This window comes from Bipolaris victoriae (assembly GCF_000527765.1).
Source record: "Bipolaris victoriae FI3 unplaced genomic scaffold scaffold_49, whole genome shotgun sequence".
In the NCBI taxonomy this organism is placed as follows: Eukaryota; Fungi; Ascomycota; class Dothideomycetes; order Pleosporales; family Pleosporaceae; genus Bipolaris; species Bipolaris victoriae.
In genome coordinates, this window is record NW_014575343.1 from 148,751 (window position 1) to 169,270 (window position 20,520).

The 20,520-nt window shown below is 50.2% G+C and overlaps 7 protein-coding genes across 7 annotated transcripts; 4 read left to right on the forward strand and 3 right to left on the reverse strand.

The window, feature by feature from the left end:
• Positions 1-172: 172 nt before the first annotated feature.
• COCVIDRAFT_27229 (hypothetical protein) lies at positions 173-1,936 on the forward strand (the record flags this gene model as incomplete). The annotated part of the gene is made up of 3 exons (XM_014700486.1): positions 173-875; positions 987-1,778; positions 1,875-1,936. 3 exons carry the CDS (start codon positions 173-175, stop codon positions 1,934-1,936), a joined length of 1,557 nt encoding a protein of 518 aa, XP_014555972.1.
• Positions 1,937-2,355: 419 nt separating this feature from the next.
• Positions 2,356-3,472, reverse strand: COCVIDRAFT_101000 (hypothetical protein; the record flags this gene model as incomplete). Its single annotated transcript, XM_014700487.1, has 6 exons — positions 2,356-2,898; positions 2,955-2,988; positions 3,038-3,109; positions 3,162-3,249; positions 3,305-3,353; positions 3,407-3,472. 6 exons carry the CDS (start codon positions 3,470-3,472, stop codon positions 2,356-2,358), a joined length of 852 nt encoding a protein of 283 aa, XP_014555973.1.
• Positions 3,473-3,830: 358 nt separating this feature from the next.
• Positions 3,831-6,383, reverse strand: COCVIDRAFT_16587 (hypothetical protein; the record flags this gene model as incomplete). The annotated part of the gene is made up of 1 exon (XM_014700435.1): positions 3,831-6,383. The coding sequence occupies one exon, from the start codon at positions 6,381-6,383 to the stop codon at positions 3,831-3,833; it is 2,553 nt and encodes an 850-aa protein (XP_014555921.1).
• Positions 6,384-8,079: 1,696 nt separating this feature from the next.
• COCVIDRAFT_100950 (hypothetical protein) lies at positions 8,080-9,680 on the forward strand (the record flags this gene model as incomplete). The annotated part of the gene is made up of 2 exons (XM_014700488.1): positions 8,080-8,160; positions 8,415-9,680. The coding sequence occupies 2 exons, from the start codon at positions 8,080-8,082 to the stop codon at positions 9,678-9,680; spliced, it is 1,347 nt and encodes a 448-aa protein (XP_014555974.1).
• Positions 9,681-10,991: 1,311 nt separating this feature from the next.
• Positions 10,992-11,807, reverse strand: COCVIDRAFT_27233 (hypothetical protein; the record flags this gene model as incomplete). Its single annotated transcript, XM_014700489.1, has 1 exon — positions 10,992-11,807. One exon carries the CDS (start codon positions 11,805-11,807, stop codon positions 10,992-10,994), a length of 816 nt encoding a protein of 271 aa, XP_014555975.1.
• A 1,139-nt stretch (positions 11,808-12,946) lies between these two features.
• COCVIDRAFT_27234 (hypothetical protein) lies at positions 12,947-18,021 on the forward strand (the record flags this gene model as incomplete). The annotated part of the gene is made up of 4 exons (XM_014700490.1): positions 12,947-13,098; positions 13,152-13,217; positions 13,271-14,371; positions 14,436-18,021. The coding sequence occupies 4 exons, from the start codon at positions 12,947-12,949 to the stop codon at positions 18,019-18,021; spliced, it is 4,905 nt and encodes a 1,634-aa protein (XP_014555976.1).
• Positions 18,022-19,883: 1,862 nt separating this feature from the next.
• COCVIDRAFT_101025 (hypothetical protein) lies at positions 19,884-20,343 on the forward strand (the record flags this gene model as incomplete). Its single annotated transcript, XM_014700491.1, has 2 exons — positions 19,884-20,123; positions 20,188-20,343. 2 exons carry the CDS (start codon positions 19,884-19,886, stop codon positions 20,341-20,343), a joined length of 396 nt encoding a protein of 131 aa, XP_014555977.1.
• Positions 20,344-20,520: the final 177 nt, after the last annotated feature.

The following is a 20,520-nucleotide window of genomic DNA, read 5'->3' on the forward strand; positions in this document are numbered from 1 at the left end:
GCTCCACCTTGCTATTTCGGGCCACAGAGCTATCCACAAAGCCTGATAACCCTCGGAGAGCCAAGTTCAAGAGCAGGAGCGCAGACATACCCCCACCACACAAGGCTGGCTTTCACCTGACTGGCCACCATCCAGACCCGAAGAGCAGCAACGACACAAGAGGCCCAACGTCATGGCTGAAGAACCAGCTACTGTGCCCGCGCCGGTGCCAGCGCCAGACTCAACCGTCCCTGCAGCTGCACCAGCACCTGCCGAGGGTGCACCAGCGGCTGTAAATGGTGATGCTACAGACGGTCCTAAGAAACTCTCGCCAGCAGAATTGAAAAAGCAGAAACAGGCCGAAAAGCAGGCCAAAAGAGCGCAGGCCAAGGCTGCAGGAGGTGCACCCAACCAACAGCAAGGGCCCCCGAAAGATGGTCAAAAGCAGCAGAAAGACTCGAAGCAAACATCAAAAGACGACAAGTCAAAGCCTCTCCCAGTACGGCGACGACCATCGCAGCAAAATGTGCCAAATTCAAAAGAACCAGAGAAGAAATCGAAGAAAGACTTGAGTTCAAAGCAAACAGGCTTGTTTTTTGGCCACTTATACAGCCAACCCAAGCAGCAGTCCCTTGTCGGAGCATCAAAAGATGTACATCCGGCGGTCCTTGCACTTGGCCTTCAATACAGCAGCTACACCATCTGTGGTAGTACAGCGCGCATGGTAGCCATGCTTCTAGTGTTCAAGACGGTCATTGAAGCCTACCAGACGCCTCCAGGTAACAGCTTGGCTCGCCATCTTACCAGCCATCATCTCGGTCCCCAGATTGAGTTCTTGAAGAGCTGTAGACCTCTCAGCATTAGTATGGGAAACGCCATCAGGTGGCTGAAGGACGGTAAGTCCACGCTTTGTATTCTACTCAGAAAAGCATAGGAAACACCAAGTGCTATTGCCATACTAGTGTTCTGCTAGAGTGTCCGGACCCAGTGTGCTGATTCATTCATAGTCATCATCAAAATAGATCCATCGACCCCTGAGAATGAGGCTAAGCGCGATCTTATTGAGGAGATTGACATCTTCATTCGTGAACGTGTCACAGCTGCGGACAGACTCATCCGCGACCTGGCAGCCACCAAAATCCAAGCAGGCGACGTAATTCTGGTTTATGCAGCATCTTCTATTGTTGAGCAGACCATAATACATGCTCACGAGTCTGGCATCCCGTTCACGGTCATTGTGGTCGATTCGAAGCCACTCTTCGAAGGCAAGCAATTGGCACGGAAGCTCGCAAACCGTGGCATCACTGTTCGTTACTACCTCGTCACTGGAGCCTCACACGCCGTAAAGGACGCCACCAAGGTCTTTCTGGGAGCCCATGCCATGATGTCCAACGGTCGTCTCTACTCGCGCGTTGGTACCGCCCTAATTTCCATGCTCGCCTACTCGCACTCCATCCCCGTCATCGTCCTCTGCCAATCTGTCAAATTCACAGAGAAAGTCGCACTCGACTCCATTGTAGGAAACGAAGTCGCCCCCGCCGAAGAAATGCTCTCCGAAGCCGAGCGTCGCGCTCTCCTCCCCCTCAAATCTCGTCTTCCCACCTCCAAAAGTGACGACAAAACGGGCGCCGAAGACGCGCCCGCTGACACGACCGACGTCCTGAAATGGATCGAAGAAGCAAAAAACCTGCATCACCTCCAGGTTCTCTACGACGTTACTCCCGCACAGTACATCAACATGGTTATCACCGAATACGGGAGCTTGCCGCCCAGCTCGGTCCCCGTCGTCCACCGCCTGAGTACGAACATATAAACTCCCGCCCAGCGTTACTTCTTTTTTGTTATTCGAGAGTACAATTTTTCGAGAAGCCAAGTACTAACACCCGGTGTTTCAGGAACTGAAGAGCAGGAAATTACGCCTTCGAAGAAGGGCATACGTCAGGCTACTGGGTGGTAGAAGGGTCTTGGTTAGAAAGAAAGGGCTTGCTTGGATATATATCTTTTTCTTTCGTCTCGGGAAATAAGCCAAATGTGGAGTTTCTTCTAGTGTTATAGAGAAGCTGGCTTTTTTCTGTCAAGCTGAATTAAGACGGTAGATAGATGGGGGTCCTTCTTGACTGCAATTTCAAATTATGGCTTGCTGCTCGATTCCGCGTGAAATGTGTTTACGCCTTTAGCATTTCAACTCGTATTTGCATGCAAGTCCTCTGGGTGATACTGGGAGTAGGAAATGCATATCATAGATCAGTCAAACACAACCATCACCCTCGCACTCTTACACATCTGCATCTCTCTTCTGAAATTTATTTGCTTCGTAGTGTGCATATATACTGAAGACTTAAACAAACATATTGTCTGCTCGTCCCTGCTAGGTCACTACGACTTATCCTTCATCGCCCGCAGCGCCCCCATGACATCAATCGGCGCCGTCTTACCAGTAACCTTCTGAAGCTCCGGATCCGTAACACGCATGAAAACATTGTGTTGTTTCTCATCGCCAATCGTGAATTTGCCCTGCGTCTGCTTGTTCTCTTGCGAAAAGGTGTCGAGCTTCTTGATCGCATCGTTGTTAAGCACGGTCTTGGCGAATTTTACATTACCCTTTGTGTACTCGTGTCCAGGGAAGACCTTGGTGTCGTCTGGGAGGGCGGCAAGTGTTTCGTTCAAGGCTTTGTGCATTTGCTCGGGGTTTCCTTCGAAGAAGCGGCCGCATCCGCCGATGAACAATGTGTCTCCTGTGAAGACGGCACGGTCGTTGCCGTCTTCGAAGAAGAAGCAAATACTGTCTTGGGTATGGCATGGCGTGTGGAGTGCCTTCACATTGATGGAGCCGATGTTGAAGGTGTCATTGTGGGCAGGCGTAGTTGAGACTTTTTCGCAGTCATGTCCGCCAATTATTGGAAGGTTGAAAGCTTTGAGCTGAGATGCGAGTTAGAGTTATCAATCCAGAATAGATTGCGTTCATTGAATCTCACGATTTCAGTGTTGCCTCCGGCATGGTCATGGTGACTTTTGAAAAAGATCAGTACGGTTCAGTCCAACAAAAAGGAAGACTTACTGGTGGGTGTTGATAATCTTTGTCAATTTGAGACCTCCAGTAGTGGTTTGCTCTTTCAAAACAGGTAGTACCCTGTGTTATAATTAGAAAGGTCAACGATCCCGATTGTTCCTGTTAAGCATACTCTGAGGGGTTTGCCGGATCGATGATCACAGCCTCCTTGGTCTTATCATCGGACACTAGATAGGCATAGTTGTTGCCCGTGCCCTCCCCTAAAAGATATGTCAGCAAAGTGACTGATGAAGCTTTCCATCAAGGTGCTCTTACACATGGGAATCGATTGAATATGCATGGCGCGGGCGGGTACGGATGAACGCTACTTGGCGTTAGCCTTCACATCAACCAATGGAAACTGATGAGTCTATTTACTTTCGCAATGGGTCGAACAATTGATGATAAAGAACTACGCTTGATTGAAGCGGTGAGAAAGCTCATAAGGACGATAGTAAGGGAGATTGGTGGAATGTAGGAGCCATGCAATTGGAAGTGTAATGACGTGTTTACTCTCTATCGATAAGAACGTCACGTGAAAAGAAGTCCATATCTAGAAGTTACATATTGTTTCCAAGACTCACTACACATATTCGTGGTTCTCATCAAGTCCTCCAATCACAGCAATCGGAAAATACATATGGTTTCTTTGGCTCACGTCACCGCGGTGCGAAAGGGTCTTCAGTCGATACATGCATTCATGCATTATTTACACTATTACTACGCCTCAAAAAGAAACCTAATTGTACGCCATAACCATGCTCATACATTCGTAAAAATCATTCCGCATTACAACATTCCATCATAGGAGCGACTTCAGCCTCTTCTGTAGCTCTGGCTGAGCAGTTGATCCTTCACCACGCAGACGGCGCTCTTGTGGATCGTGCAGAGGGTCGCGAGTCACTGTGGCCTTGATCTTCTTGCCAAAGTATTCGATCTCCACTGACGCCCCTTCACTAATGTTGCTTGGAAGCCATGCATATGCCACAGGCTTCCTGACAGTGTAACCGAAAGCTGCACTAGTGACATAGCCAGCTCTTTGGCCCTTGACAAAGACTGGCTCTTTGCCCAGCACCATTGATCGACCGTCATCGACGGTGAGACACCTGAGCCGGCGAGGAGCAACCTTCTTCGAAAGCTTCTCCAAAGCAGATTTACCAACGTATTCTGCCTTCTTATCCAGTTGGATCGCATATGTTACTCCAGCTTCCCAAGGGTTGTGCTCAGAATTCATATCGGATCCTGACGCTCGGATGCCCTTTTCGATTCGTAGACCATTGAACGCTGCGCGGCCAGCAGCGATGAGTCCATGAGGTCTCCCTGCCTGCCATAACAGATCCCAAAGTCGCAGACCAAAGTCAGGCGTAGTCTGGATCTCCCATCCATACTCTCCTACAAAAGACTTCCTGAACATAGTGACAGGAATGCCTGCTATGCTGGTCTTCTTGACACCCATGTAAGGTAGTCCCTTGTTGCTGAAGTCATCTGAGCTGACTGTTTGGATGACATCCCGAGCCCTAGGGCCCCAAAGACCAAGACAACAAGTGCTGCCTGTAATGTCTCGCACTTGAATCCATTTACCGGGTGTGTGCTTTTCCTGATGGCGGCCCTCGCGGATGAGGTATGCAAGGTCGGTTGCAGTGTTGGCGCCCACCTGGAACAGATCTTCTTCGATCCTGGATACGAAAAGGTCGCTCAAGACACCGCCATGAGCGTTGACGAGCAAGGTATGAACGATACTTCCAGGCTTTGCAGAGACGTCGCTAGTTGTAAGTCTCTGAAGCAGGTGAACTGCACCAGGTCCAGATACCTCGAAACGGTGAAAGGTTGTCATGTCGTATAATGCTACAGCATTTCGTGTCTTCCACGCTTCAGCGGCAGCAATGGGCGAATAGAACTTGGATGACCAGGCGTCACGGTCGACTGGTTTCCACTCGTCTGGCAAAGTTTGTACCAATCCAGCGTTCGCCTCATACCAGTGTGGACGTTCCCATCCTCCAACTTCGAGGAAGAACGCGCCCTGTTCCTTCTGTCGGGCGTAGAAAGGGCTAACTCGGAGGTTTCGGGGGCTTTCCTTAGGTGCGAGAGGGTGGATGATGTCGTAGATCTCAACAAAGTTCTGCTGCGAAGTTTCGCTGACGTACTCTGGGCTCAGTTGGACTTCTTCAAATCGTGTTAGCTCACACTCGGAGATGTCGACAGTCGATCGGCCCTCTGTCAACGTCTCTGCAACAGCCCGAGCCACACCGGCTGAGTGGGTGACCCAAACCGCCTCAGCTACCCAGAAATTGTCGAGGTTAGGAGCTTGTCCAACCACGGATCCGCCGTCAGGTGTGAAAGAGAAGATTCCGTTAAAACCGTCTACAATCTCAGTCTGGCGCAGAGCGGGAAGTAGTTCTTTGGTGGCTTGCCAAGCTGGCTCAAAGTCTTCGGGTGTGAAGTCTAATCGAGATGGCATACTCTTCTCATCGACATGCTTGGGAGTGACACCCAACTCAGAAGCTTTGACAGGCATTGGGCGATGGCCGTAGTAACCAATGCCAAATTGCTCTCCATGCTCTCGATAGTATAAGTCCTGATCTTGGTGTCGCAGGATCGGGTATTCGGCGTTCATAGCATTAATCTTTCCGTTAACTTCACGGTTTTGGAGACCGGGAACGGGTGTCGTCTTTGCGTACTGGTGACCGAGCGGAAGGAGCGGAACCTTGAGACCGATCATAGCGCCAATCTCTACGCCCCAAAATCCTGCGCATGAAACGACTATGTCCGCTGGGATTGAACCGTTGTTTGTTGTGACGCCGGTTACTTGGCCGTTTGCTTGCTCAATACCAGTAACGAGAGTATGTTCGAGATACTTTACGCCGGCGTTGCGTGTGTTCTCGATGAGAATTTGTGTTGCGCGAGCTGCCAATGCGAGGCCGTCGCTTGGGATGTGTAGACCTCCAAGGACGATGTCCTTGTTCAGGAGAGGGTACTTCTCAAGGCACTCTTCAGGAGTGATCAAGCGGGCCTCTATGCCCCAAGACTGTGCATATCCATGCTTGCGCTTGAGCTCTTCCAAACGCTCCGGTGTAGTCGCAACTTCCAAGCCACCCAATTGGTTGAAGCAGTTCTGTCCATCCTTCTCCAGGGCTGATAGCTTTTCGACAGTGTATTTTGCGAGCAACGTCATTGTTTTCGAAGGGTTTGTTTGGAAGACCAGGCCGGGGGCATGTGATGTAGAACCACCCGGCATACTCAAAGGACCCTGCTCAACAACGGTGATGTCCTTCCATCCTCTTGAAACCAGCTCATCGGCCAGATTGGTGCCGACGATTCCGGCGCCGATAATGACAACACGCTGAGAAGTCGCCATTGCGAAAAGAACAGAGGAAAATGGATGATTGACTGGCTTCTAAGAGCCGCAGGAGGCACTGCTCTCTTAAGACTACTCATGCTGGCGATAACGGACCAAGCTGCAATGCTTCCCCATCACAGAAGCCGAGACTAAGCGTGATCCAGAACTTCAATTGGAAAAACATCTCGCGTGATGATTCGAGCGGTAAGTGCTGGATCCAATCCATCCGTCGCCCCGCATGCGGACCTGACGACATTGGTGGGGAAGATGCCAGTCGTGGATGTAGGGTCCTGATGTCCATACTGGGCCTAGTGCAACATGTGCCGGGCAGGAAGAGGAAAGCCGTGGCGACACTACATAGCTTGCAGCAACCCCCGCCTCGCGCGTGCGCAACACCATCCGACTCTTCCTTCACTCGACACGCTGCTGCACTTCCGTCTGTTACCACGCCAGGTAAGTCATCATAGTATGTTGAGCTTAGTATGCTCTTCCCCCGGCGAGACTTCTCGCCCCATTTGTCCTGTCGAGCAGTGACAACGAATGGAACCTGCTGCAATCCAATTATTCGAACCCAAACAATCACTTGCTGTAAGCATTGAGAGTGATTGTACGCCATCAAGCCTTACAAAGATGCATTCCACCCATCCACTGCGACAAGCCCGGACACCCTACCATCCCATCAACAGCCTAGCGACAACACTTCTCTCAGATACGCATTCGCACGGGGTGCTGTTCGAGAGCGCCAATCCGCCCTGAACAGCCCTTGCAACGCATCCTGGCCAAGACGAAGCAGTGTGCAAAGCCCATAGAACAAACGAGTCGTTGCCATGGCCTGTAACGCACTCTCCCCGTCTGGAGCAAGCCCATATCGAGCTCACGGCTCTGTCCCCCAATTGCCTTGAGTGCGAAGAAGCACCTTAAATAATCCCTAGGACACACTGGAACTGCGGAATCCCCGTCATTCAGTTTGCAGACCATCTCGACGCCTATTAGGTGGAGATGACGAGACGTGACATGTCACTGTGCTGTCTGCACCTGTACAGCAAGCTCACGACTACGGTTGCCGAAAACACTCAAAGCCTCCGGAAACTTCCACGCAAAAGGCGATGAGGGGTAACATCACATTGCTTGTTGCGCTGGCTCTCGATTCGAGCACATAGCGTTTTTCTAGGCGAGTCACGCCTCATTATTCACACCTACTAAGCGCTTCGCCTATCTTTTTTGGCTCACCGACAACACACACCACATCATCTGAGTGGTCATTATTCACTGAGGATTGGCGTCCGTTTGCCTCAGGTTGGGCGTCCGCCGATTTCCCTCCTGATACCGCTATCTGTTGCGATAGGCGTCGACTTGACTACCTCATCACCACAGCCGGCCTATCTAACGAACTGCATATCGGACTTCCAATCTCAGCGAACTTTTCGATAAGAGTGCGATAACCATTAGGAAGTGTCGCCGCAATAGCTCCGGCAATTATGGTGTTGGCTCAACGGTCAAGCTTTGGGCTGGCGTCTGATGTCCGCTTTTGGAAATCAGATCCATCCAAGCCCGTGCCAACAAGAGGGGCACAGACGAGAACGGCCTCTGCATTTTGTCACCATGATCTTGTCATGCGTCGTCAATGCAGATTATCCTGGGGTAATACACCATTGTCCACTAGCAAGGGCAAGCAGAGTTCTAGCCCACTGTCTAGAATAGTAGAATGATCACGATGGCGGATGGTGCGGTTGCGGAGATGGCTGGTAAATCATCTACCAGCGTGGCGCCTGAGGGTCACCTGCAGTCTGATTACGTCCACTCACCCCACTGGCTATCGCCTCTCGGGAGCGAATGGAAGCTATAACCCCATACGGACTTAGTATATGGTTTCAGTTGATGCGTTTGAGGAGATAGTGAGTTTAGACAGAAAGTATAATAATACTGCAAACATCCATCAGGTTGACCTTCATCTTCTTCAGCAGACTTGACCAGTTCTCAGACATCACTGTCCTTCACTTCCTTTGAAAGCACTGCCAGATATCCGCAACATCTTATCCACCAACACAGTATCCCAACATGGTCGGGGGACTCCTGAGCTACCTAGGCTTTGGCGGCGCAGCCGCCCAGACCCAGCCCGAGAATGAGCCCGTACGGGCCCTTCCTGCAAATTGGTACACTTCAGAAGAGATGTATCAGCTTGAGAGGCGCGCCATCTTCACAAGGAGATGGCTTATCCTCACCCACAAGTCAAGACTCGCCAACCCCGGCGACTTCCTTCGCTACAACATTGCCAACTACGACGTTGTCGTTTCCAAAGACCGATCAGGCGAGATTAATGCATTCCACAATGTGTGCAGACACCGCGCATACCCTGTTGTCGAAAAGGACGGAGGCAACGCAAAGATCTTCTCTTGCAAATACCACGGCTGGTCGTACGGCCTGAACGGCAATCTGGCCAAGGCTCCCGGCTACCAGGAGCTTCAGAACTTCGACAAGGCTAAGAACGGCCTATTCCCTATCCACACACGCATTGACCGCAACGGTTTCGTCTGGATCAACATGGACTCAAAGAAGGTGCCAGAGGTATCATGGGAATCACAATTCGACCATGTCGACGAGCAAACCCGCTTCGATCAGTTCAATTTTGACGACTACGAGTTCGACCACACATGGAACCTCGAAGGTCCCTTTAACTGGAAGATTCTCGCAGACAACTTCAACGAGTGCTACCACTGCAAGAGCACCCACCCCGACCTAACCACCGGACTCGTCGATCTCGAGAGCTACGATGTCTACTGCAAAGCCGACCACATCCAGCACGACCCCAAAACCCCACAATACCGCAAGGATCTCGGACAAGAGATCTGCTCCACATACTGCTTCCCCAACGCCTCCTTCACTGTCACCCAACACTTCCTCTTCATGCAAAAATTCATGCCCAAGTCCCCCACCGAGTCCGTCATGTACTACGAAGTCTGGCGCAACAAGCACTCGTCGCAAGAAGACTTCCTCCTCATCAGCGACACGTACAAGCGCGTCATGGGCGAAGACAAAGTGCTCTGCGAGCGTGCGCAAAAGAACATCGAAGCCGGCATCTTCATCAACGGCGAGCTGCACCCCCGCATGGAGAAGGGCCCCCTCTTCTTCCAGAAGCGCTGCCGCGAAATCGTCATGGAACACGGCATGCGCGAGAAGAAGGCCGGCCACAAGATTTGGCCTGCCAAGCAGCAGCTCGACTCCGAGGCTGGATCGCTGCTTACCAAGGAAATGGAAGATTTCTGCGAGGGTCTCTCGTGCGGCACTGACAATGAGAAGAGCGATCTCGCTTGGTAGTAGTTGAAAATTCTTAGACGACACGAAAACTTTTCTTGATGATTGAACGAACGAAACTACCTTTGGGGTTAATTGCATGGCATACGGGTGTTTTCTGGCGCGGGCGCGTTGGGGGCGCTGTAAGTACTAGAGGCTTAGAACTCGTACTTGTTTATCTTGAAGGGGGAATGGCAAACAGGCACACTTTTTTTTTCTTCTTCCTTTATTAATGATTCTCTCTTAGCGATTTCTCTTGTTTTTTTTTGATAGCGCTTTCCTCTTTTCCCCTCCATGCCTTCTATCTAGATGAGAGAGAGAAATTAAACTTCTTTGCTATCTTCACTATCCTCTTCACCTGATTGTGTTTTTTTTTGCTTTTTCGGGGAGTGGCGCAGAAAGGTGTCCCAAACTCCCACCATCGCCCCTTGGTGCCCTTACTTCCCAGCCCACTCTCTCACTCACAGCAGCGACCGGGAAAGAAGAAGAGGGGACTAGCATTGACCCTGTTCACCTCCTCATCAGCATGGCAAGAGCTCGGGGGGGAGGGGGATGGCGTAAACCCCGATAAAAACCCAATTCCCCTCATGTCCCCATTTCCATGGAAAGGACGCCCTGCATGCCCCCCCCCCTCCCTCTCTCTCCCCCGTACCAGAATCTAGGCGCGTGCGCCAAGTTCCGTTAACGGACGCAGGACCTGGAGATAATGGGCGAACGGGAAAAAGTGTGGGGTTCGACCCAAGACTGCGATTTCGGTCCTAATTGGGAAAGTCTGTGCATTGGCCAATCGGAGAGGGGCTGAGATAACTGGGTTTGATTGGCGGTCGTTGGGGACGGTCTTTTTTTTTTGTGGAGGATGGGGGGCGATGGGCGATCTTTCTTGTGATATGGACGGATTTCTTGGTTGGAGATTTACGGGTTATGACATCTACATATTCACATGTGTGCGTAGGTTTGGTTTGGCTTGGCGGCTATTGTGGAGGAAGATGTCACGTGAGTGGGTGGGCTCTTTGAGCTATTGTGTTCCGTTAGGAGGTATTGGAAGAAACGTCTTACGTATGTATTGTGATTATCTTGGACATGTACACGTGAGGTTTTTCTACCACGCCTACGTCAAGTTGACACGATCACGTGGAGAAGTATCTTGGTAGTGGTCCTCCCCATGTGGTATAGCCGTAACTTCTGCCTAATAGCATTTCCTTCCTTGGCTGTAGATAGTCAATTCACGCAATGTCGATTAGAAGAGTTGGATAAATGTCAAGCGTGGTAGGTTGACGTTGGCATACTTGGGACAAATCTCCACATTGACATGCTTCGCCATATTCACCTATACAACTAATGACGACTTCTGTATCCACCATAACCACCCCATCCGCCCCACGCTTTGCCCCTGGCAGCACCTCTTCCAATCTTGGCCGCTTCGTCATTCCACCTTTGACTTGCGTTGCCGCGTATTCTGGGTCTCTGCTTGTAGCCACCATTTCGATACGTCCCGTCATTATGATACTCGAACTCAATCTCTTTGCCGCGTTTGTCTGGCGCGTCAAACCTGTCCAGCCAGCGATTGAGGTGCACGCGACTATCTTTTGCGCCTGCTGAATAAGAAAGAATGATTCGGATCTTGCGCTTTGGTTTTCTGTCGTCGTCTACCTCATCCGCAGTAGGTCCGTGAGCGCTAAGCCTCGCTAGCTGTGCCTGGGACAAGCGATTCAGGAACGTGACGACATGCGCAAAGTTATGATTGCGGACGGTAGCCGTGATGACGTGAGCGTGGAAGAGGACCGCATCTAGGAACTCTTCCGAGATCTGGTTGTTGACCCCTACGAGGCCGCACCTTGTAACGATGTTGTTGCCGCGCCCAGTTTTGAGCGTCGATGATTCGTCTTGTTCCAGAACGTGCTTGTAGATCTCATCTCGTAGTTCTCGGGGAAGCGCAAGGAAGGGAGGCAGGGTGTCGTATTGCTGTGGCCGTACGGGTTTTGCATGCTCATTCTCCGGGATACAAGGTTCCGTATTGAGGGGAATATTGGCTTTACGGGCGCGCTTCCGGGGTGGTGGCGCAGTGTCCCTGGTGTTCGGGATCAGCGCAGCAGCTTGTGCTTGCTCGTTCTGTTTGCGTTTAGAACGCCTCAACGGTAGTGTTGTCGTCATGATCACAATTGGACTTGGTTCTTTACTCTTGGGGATCCATATGCAGTCTTGACTATGAATATATACTCAACGTGCGCCAGGGTGGCATACCGACTACTTCAGGCAGCAGCCAGGCAACGAAGGGTAAAATGTCAGTCGGCCACTCGTTGCGCCCCATTTTCGCTCATGTTGGCAGTTCGTATAGGCTGACCCACGTCTTGCTCTATGCTTTGGAGGGAAAGGCAAAATTTAGAACATTATGTGCTAGTCTACTACTCGTGGTAGTGGTGAAGTGGCCATGTCGGTTGGAGTTGGGGTTGGAGTTGGTATGAACTGTCTGTAGGAAGGAGAACTCCTGCTCTCTCAGTGGCTAATTGGCAACCTTAAGTACATGAGCGCATCTTCACACGCTGGGTCTGGATTTCAAGAGAGGGCGATACACCAACGGACGCATCGTGAAGGTCTAGATCCCGCTGTCTTCAAGCCCCTTTCCCCGGGCGCTAAGAAAGCACGCGCCAGCCGAGCCGCTGTCCTTTGAGCCCCAGCCGCGACGATAATCTTAATAATAGCTACAACTTTCCGTCAGTCGGTCGAACTTTGCAAACTACTCAGCTTTGCTCTTCTTTGATTTCTTCAGCCATAGCCATTTGAAGATCACGCTTGAATCTGTCTACTCGTGCTAATAAGCACTATCCGTGCACGTGGCGCCTGTCTACCAAATCCCATCCCTCCCTTTTATTGAAAACCCTCAATCTGGACCGCGAAGGTCAACTTTGGCATCTGCAACGTGACGTTTTGGCGCACCTTTAATGGCTCCGCTCATGTGGCTGAAACGAGCCTTGAGGCACAGGTACACGTACTTAGCGCAGGTACTGTGAACTATAATGCCGTAGTCGCTGTCAGCCGCCTACTAGAACGCTTTAAGCGGATGACTTGACGAAATCCTCCCAAACTTCGTTCCGTCAGGTCCGTACCTTAAACTAGCGTAGCCGACCAGTTGGCCTTCGCTCGCGGCTGATTCGGCCATCCATGCCCGAAGTTTTGGTCGATTTTTTCTCGTACAACTTGCCCAAAAGGTCGGGTCCTGCCCTTTTGACTTCTTCATTCTTCGCTCTCTATTCTTGCGCCTTTTTTTCGTCTCCTCAAGGGAAACATCAAGTATGCGCACCTTGATTCTTCTTCCTCTGTTTTGGCTACTCCAGATATGCCAGGCTTTCCAATCGCCTGATATATACTCCATTACACAGCCCGCAGGGGCAAGTGCAGCTCTATCGGAGGACAGTCAGGCTGCTACTATACCTTCCAGGTCGAGGTTAGGAGAGCAAACTCATCTTGTGATGTTGTTCACTGACAGCGCTACATTAGACATGCGGCCGGGCCAAACTCTGCACTCAACATCTTTGTACCTAGTTATCAATCAGACCCCAATTGGTACATTTTCTCCAAGTAGCTTGTTTTAGGAGCAACAAATAACATCATCTCAGGCTTCCTCTGACGCTATCTCTCAAGACAATCGGGTTACAAGTAAAGGTCATTGAATCGCTGAGCATTTCTTCCCAATGCTGGACTCTGCTAGTGTACACGCCCCCAGGCGTGAGTTACAGCCCAACCTCTGCCGATGTCACAGCTTTGAATTCCTTCGTGTCCAGAGGTGGCAGATTGATATTCATGAACAAGGTTCCATCCGCTCTCCAATCTCTTGCGGGGATATCTGCATCTACTGTAGACACGAGCGGTTCACGATCGCTTTTGCAGTTGACCAACACCGAATCGCCTGTACAGGCTCTCCGAGGTTTTGACTTCACAGATTACTACGACATCAACATGCCTTTTTATGAGAATTACACTGAGCAAGGCCTTATCAATGTTGGCTATACACCTGCTAGAGGTTCACAGACACTTGCAAAGTACCAGGTTCGAAACAATGGCGTAGACAGTGCAGATAAGTCCGCTACAAGCGCAGCTATTGTCAGAAACCAACCTTTGGGAGCGAGCGGATATGTCTACAGCATCGGTATGGATCTCGGTTATTTGTACATCCAGGCGCAAAACGAGGCCGGCGGCTACTCGCCATGGTATGATGGACATTACTACCCCGGATACGACATCGGAACACGCATCGTCAAGAATATTGTCACTTCTAGTCCCCAATTTGTCAGCCTATGGACGGTCCCATACAACAAAGGGCTCGCTTTCACCACCACCTGGGATATCGACACCTACGTCTCTTACCCCCACGGCCAGGGTATCGCAGCCGCCGCGCAAGAAAGAGGTGCTGCTGGTAACTTGAACCTTCATACCAAGTATATAACCGATGCCTACGAGAATGCATACTTCCAGTATGGAATTCCATACATTTATCAGATCACCGGGTTCCGGACGGCTCCTGATGGGTACCCGTACATCGATTTTGGCAGTCACACTGTCAGTCACTCGCCAAATGCGGCGAGTTTCCCCTACGGTACTCGCGACGAACGGTATATCAAAGGAAGTGAAGCAGGTTACGCGCCTTACATTCACCAATGCGGGGCTAACGCCGATGGAACACCTCCTGCTGATGAGCAGTGTACAAAGGGAGGTCCCAGGTAAGTTTTCATCGTGTAAGATCTATGCGACATCGACGCTGACTTTGCGCCTCCACCTATGTAGCGGACTTGCGTTCTATACATCGGGCGGCTCTGCATCAGGAGAGGTCCGCGTAAGTGCATTTTTGATTCGATATATACTACAGGATGTATTCAAGACCAATTACAACCTCACCACCTACCGTCCAGGAAACCTTGCATGGAGCAAGTACCAACCTACGCATTGCGTTGCGAACGGATTCATTGGCGGCTCTTCATGCTCAGGAAACTCTCATCTCACCCACCTCCCTTTTCAAGTTACGCACAACCGTGAAGCGTTCGCTGAGCTCCCATACTACGAGTTTCCCCTCCAGTGGTCTGATGGCGATGGAAACATGAGCAGTGCGGATTTCCCGGGGTCAGACTTCTCCAACCAAATCAAAGATATCAAGAAGATGGCACGGTATGGCGGTCACTACAACATCTTGATCCACCCTTCGGACGCGGTTTTCGACAAGATTCAGATACAGCGTGCATTCCACGATACCGTACGCCCTTTTGCAGTCTTCTTCAATCAGACAGGTTTGGCCAACTGGTGGGCAAACCGAGATCGCGCCGTTGTGAACATCACAGCGGTAAGTAGAACATCGGCGACGATGACAGTTCGTCTGGACGGCCCTACGGAAGGACTCACTCTCCAGGTGCCTCGGAACTATGCCATACAGTCCGCCACAGGCTCTCTCTCAGTCTGCCAGCAGCTTTCGTATGATAAGACAACGAACGCAGTCGTTTTGCGAAACACAGCAAAGGGGCTATATACGCTCACCTTCACTATTGGTTTCAGTGATTCATCCATCTCCACATGCCCCGACTTTACACCAAAGGCGATCGGGGATACAGAATGCGTAGCATGGGATGTCATGATTGACGATTTCTTGGAGCTCTACTTCGGCAACAACAACGTCAATTTACTCTTGTTGCAAACAAGCGCAATAGGACTTTCGTCAAACAACATAGATGGCACTTTGCAGCTCACAGCAACTACTACCAGCGGTGTCAACTCGTACTACACGGAGATCTCACGCTTCTGCTTCGACGCTTCGATCTACACCCATCTTTACTTTGACATGATTGCGCCTCAAGGAACCACTTTCTATGTGCAGCTTGTCTCGTACGACTCTGGATGTAATTTCGAAAAGCCGAGTCCCACGTACTTGGACGTAACCAGATACGCCGCTGCTGACGGCACAAATCATACTGTTACCATACCATTATCGGACTTCCAGGGACAAGATATGCTCCATGTACGCGGTATACGCATTGGAAACATCTCGCCAGACCATGTGCCTATCTATATCGATAATATCAAGATCCAGAAGCGATGCGTTACGGCACCAGGAGAAGATCGCACCCAAGGCCTCGCAATCGAATCATTCCAAAACGTTGATCGATGGATTACTGGCATTAACAACATCTTCGGCCAGACCGACTACAACAACTCAATGACGTTTGCAAAACTCTCGGAGCTTGGAAGAATGCAGTTGTTGCCGTCCAGCTCAAACTCGTACTTTTATACCGACACTGCTGTCAATGGTGTTAATTTGAACGCCACCGGGTACACTGCCGTCTCTTTGAACGCACGTGGTCCGTCTGGTGGTTCGTTTGACGTGGTTGTGACCTCGGGTACTGATAGCACTACTTCTACCGTCAACACCAAGTCTTATGCTACCTTGAGCCAAGACAAGTTTACGAACATTACAATCCCTCTTACGGCATTCTCAGGACTTAAGGCCAATCCCATGAGCCGTATCACCCTACGAAACTTCACGCCAAGTGGTGGTTCTGCTGCCAGCAACTTCACTATGCGATGGATCTCTCTTCTGGGTGGCCCTCTGGGAGGCGGTGCAGGTTCACGATGCGCGAGGGCTTCTGGCTACGTTGTGCTAGACTTTTGCGATCCGGTTGAATTCCAAACGCAGACCAATGCTCTGGGAGCTCCCATGTCAGACAACAAGACAATGACATCCTACAAGCAAGTCGCCAGTGGTTCCGCTGATGTCGTGCCCCGGGATGCGAAGTCGTACTTCTACACCTTGCTCGCACAGACGCCTGGCTGCGCAGCGGTTAACAGTTCTTACGATTCAATCAAACTCAGTATCTCTGGGCCGCAAGGCGCGACTGCCAGCATCGGCTTCAAATATGGTGGCGACAGCTGCAACACCAATGTGGTCACGTCTTACACCCCGATTAGCTTCAGCACTGCGCCAGCACAGCTCACGATCCCATTTTCACGTTTCTCCTCTACTTTCAACGCCAAGTACCTCCAGTCATTTATCATGACCAACTTCAGCTCTCCCGGCTCGACGTACCGCATCCACTCATTGGTCTTCACGGGACCTATTGATAACCCGGGTTGTACGCTTTGCTCAGGTACTGTCCTAAACACCTGTACATTCACGTCGGATGTTCCACGGACGAACCGACTCCTTGGCGGCATGACCGATGAAGGATCTCTTGCCTCGTACTCCGTCAACAGCGACGGCTCGCTCGTTCTAGGGGCTAGCAGTGGTTCGTACTGGTACTCTCAATTCGGCACCACCTGTTACAACGCAAACAAAGTAAACGCAACTGGTATCCAAATCTCCATGGCGGCTCCCGCAGACACCTCTTTCCAGATCTCGATGCGCTGGAAGACGGATGTCGAGTGTTCATTGACGTCGCCAGCCTCTTCAGTCCCCATCACTTCGTACACGAAATTTGCCGGTGCTGATTCGTACCAAGTCACGTACATTCCCTTTTCCGATTTCCCTGGAATGAACGCGAGCAGACTCGACAGCATCGCATTATCAGCTTTCAACCCTTCAAACGCGGAGATCAAGCTCGGTTGTATTAGTTTGGCTTCCACAGCAGTCGTGCCATCGAATTCGACATGTAGCTGTCCTGACTCCGCCTGGTTGAACTACTGCACTTCAAAGAATGTAGACCGCAATGCTAATGGTAATGCGCAAAGCGACGACGGAACCATGGAGGTTGCACCATCTGTCAAAGACGGTGCTTTGGTCCTGCAACCTGCTGTCTCTGGGTCTTACTGGTACTCGCTCCAGAACTGCGCGGACGTTTCTTCGTCCAGCTTCCTCTACCTCAACGTTACGGCGAAGGCGGGTGCAAGTTTCAATGTACAACTGCAGAGTGGCGGGAACGGGTGTGCCGGCTCTACACTGCTCCAGCGAGTCAGTGTGTCAAGCACTACTTATGGTACTCTGGGCAGTGCTCCTGTGCTTCTTAAGATCCCGCTTTCAGCGTATACTTCCTCAGGTAACAGTGCTTTCTCTCTATCTGCAATCAGTGCGGTTGTCTTGGAGGGATTCAACGCTGAGACTTCGATGTATCTCATTCACTGCGCGTACTTTGGTAATGACTCTTCGGGCGGGACAACTGCAGCTTTGGGTGCATCCGCATTATCAGGTACGGCTTCATCGGCTGGTACAGCTTCGTCAGGAAGTTCAAGTACATCGACAAGTGCATCGGCCGGTACGTCGACAAGTCCAGCTTCGCCAACAGGCGCAGCTGCATTGACAGGCGCAACTACACCGACAAGTAGAGCTACATCAGCGGGTACACCAACAGCTGCACCGGCAGCCTCATCAGCAGCTACAGCTGCATCGACCTAGTCATTATTGTATTTTTTTGGAAGAATGTAAAACAAACAAGACATAATGTTAGTTAGATTAATGAAATGTACTAGTATAGACAAAGAAAGTCTCCTTGTAGCCTTGCAGCATGAGGTTGAAGATGACTAAACACCAGCGACTATATACCACAGTCACATATTCTCAGCACTAACTATCCCAGAGCCGCAAATAGGCAGTCTCACTCACCACGCGAACAATACCCTTCAAATGCAGGAGTCGTTTAGTGACAGCGGCATATGTTAGGTATTATAGCCCTAGGTCCATCAGATCATTGCGGAGTGCATATCAAAAATAGGAAATGATATTCATTCCCCGTTGTGTATCCCTGCTTTCTAGGTGCACCGAAAACAGGTACAAGTTTACTTGGCCGGGTACCTTGGGACAAGGGGGGAGGGGGTAGTGGGCCAAGAGGAGGCGTTTTCAGGGCGAACTGTGGGCCCATGGTATGTTGGCTACTTGTATGAAATAGCTATGAATAGATTTGTTACATGATATGTTACTGTATTTTCTTGGAGGATAGGTGGCAGCTACTTGAGGAGCAAACTGCTTCAGGATTTCGAAAGAAAAAAGCGGTAGTACAAAGTGTTGGAATGATATTGTTTAACCCGAGAAACTTTTTATTGATTCCTTTGTGGGCAATGTATGCGATTCTATCGGTATGGATTCTGTCGGTATACATCTATAACCAGCGGCCTTCATGTACGTTTAAGGATATCCGGATATACGCGCAACGAATGGGCCGAAGGCTGTGTCTTTTTAGGGTACTTAAAGGAGATGGTACCGCAAGGGGTGTTTTTAGCCGGTGTGACGACATCAGGGTATAACGGCGCTTATTGGAAGAAAAACATGGGGGATGTGCAAGGGATATCGATATCATGCGTATATGTAAGTAATCATCCGGCACTGCTGTTATTTGGACATGGTTGTTATACAGATGCTCGGATGTACCTTGCCATCCCAGGGTCCTCATCCCTCACAACTCTCATTTAAATTTATTCGCGCAGTTACTTTCACGTACGCTGTATGTGGCGTCCGTGTGTAGACCGAATCAAGTTCAAGGAAGGTATCTTTCTAGAGCAGCGTAGGGGCCATGCCAACTTTGAGATTTGTATTTGTTGGTCGACTAGGATATCAGCCGCACGCAATGAACCGTCGGTGTTTCTATTTGCATATTTAGGGGCGGAAGAGCGGTCGAGTGCTAAATCGTGCGCATGAATTCGCCAATTTGTTTCAAGCTCGAAATATCCAAGACGGTGAAGGGTAAACCATGCGCTGATCTAAAATGACAGAGGTTATTCTGTCAGGTACGCGTCCATGAGGCGCATATAAATCCCTCCTATGTACCATAACAGGCCAGTATTGGTGGGAATACTATGCTTATGCCTTCCGCTACCATCAGTCGATATTTAGTAACTGCATTGTTTGGTGGTGAGACTACAATATATACTCGGGCCGATACCGAATGTCCGGCAATCGGGACATACCCAGTCTTGTTCTTACTTCCGGATGGGACCCGGTTACCGAACAAGATCTGGGATCAAGGTTAAAGAAAAGTACCAGCATGGTAACCGAGCGTATTTCAACGGGAATGTTTCGACCAATAGCCAGGACAAGTACAATGTTGCATCACTAGTGCCTACCCTATGCAACTCTCGTCGCGCTGGTCGGCCGTAAGTTTAATCAAAATATGCACTGCTTTGTCAACTTTACCAAACGCCTTGTTTCCACTACATCAAATTATATAAATACTATTCGTAGAACAATTTGATGACATTCCCACCCACCAGTCTTCACTTGCTTAATAACGACTTCACACCATCACAACCAACCCAATCTTCAAGATGCGCTTCCTTCAGATCATTCCCGCCGTTTTTGCGGCTTCGACTCTCGCGGTCAAATTCGAAAACTTCGTCGACACTGCTTGCCAACGATACTCCGGAGACTACAGGCTCATCACAGTTGCCGACCAAGAGAAGGTCGTCCTCGACACGTGGGCAAAAACGGTTACAGGGCAGGAGACTTCACGTGCATTCTCTCCAAAAGGCTCTTGCCCTTCCAACGCGGACGATACACACAAGTGGGTAAGTTTTGCACAAACAATATAATTTCTTTTGCATTTCCTAGCTCAATGCTAACTTTGTTTAGATTTCCATGCCCCAGTGGAATGATGAGGAAACTCGTTTCGGGCGTACAGCAGGGGGTGCTATTGCTGTGGTCTACTTCAACGAGACAGACACCTACCACGCCTGCAGATACTTGGCTTCTGTCCAACCAAACGGTTATGCAGGCTTTTGCCGGTAGAGTGTCAAGTCACTTACTCGGCAATTTTGTTGGTTAGCATAGTGGCCAGCCGCTGCTTAATGTTTGAGGTGTGTACTCTACGACTTTCTATGCTTGGTTTCTATGCTTGGTTTCAATGCTTCTGCAATGATCACTGTTGATACCACTGTAAATATAAATTCAAAATCAGAAGTTGCT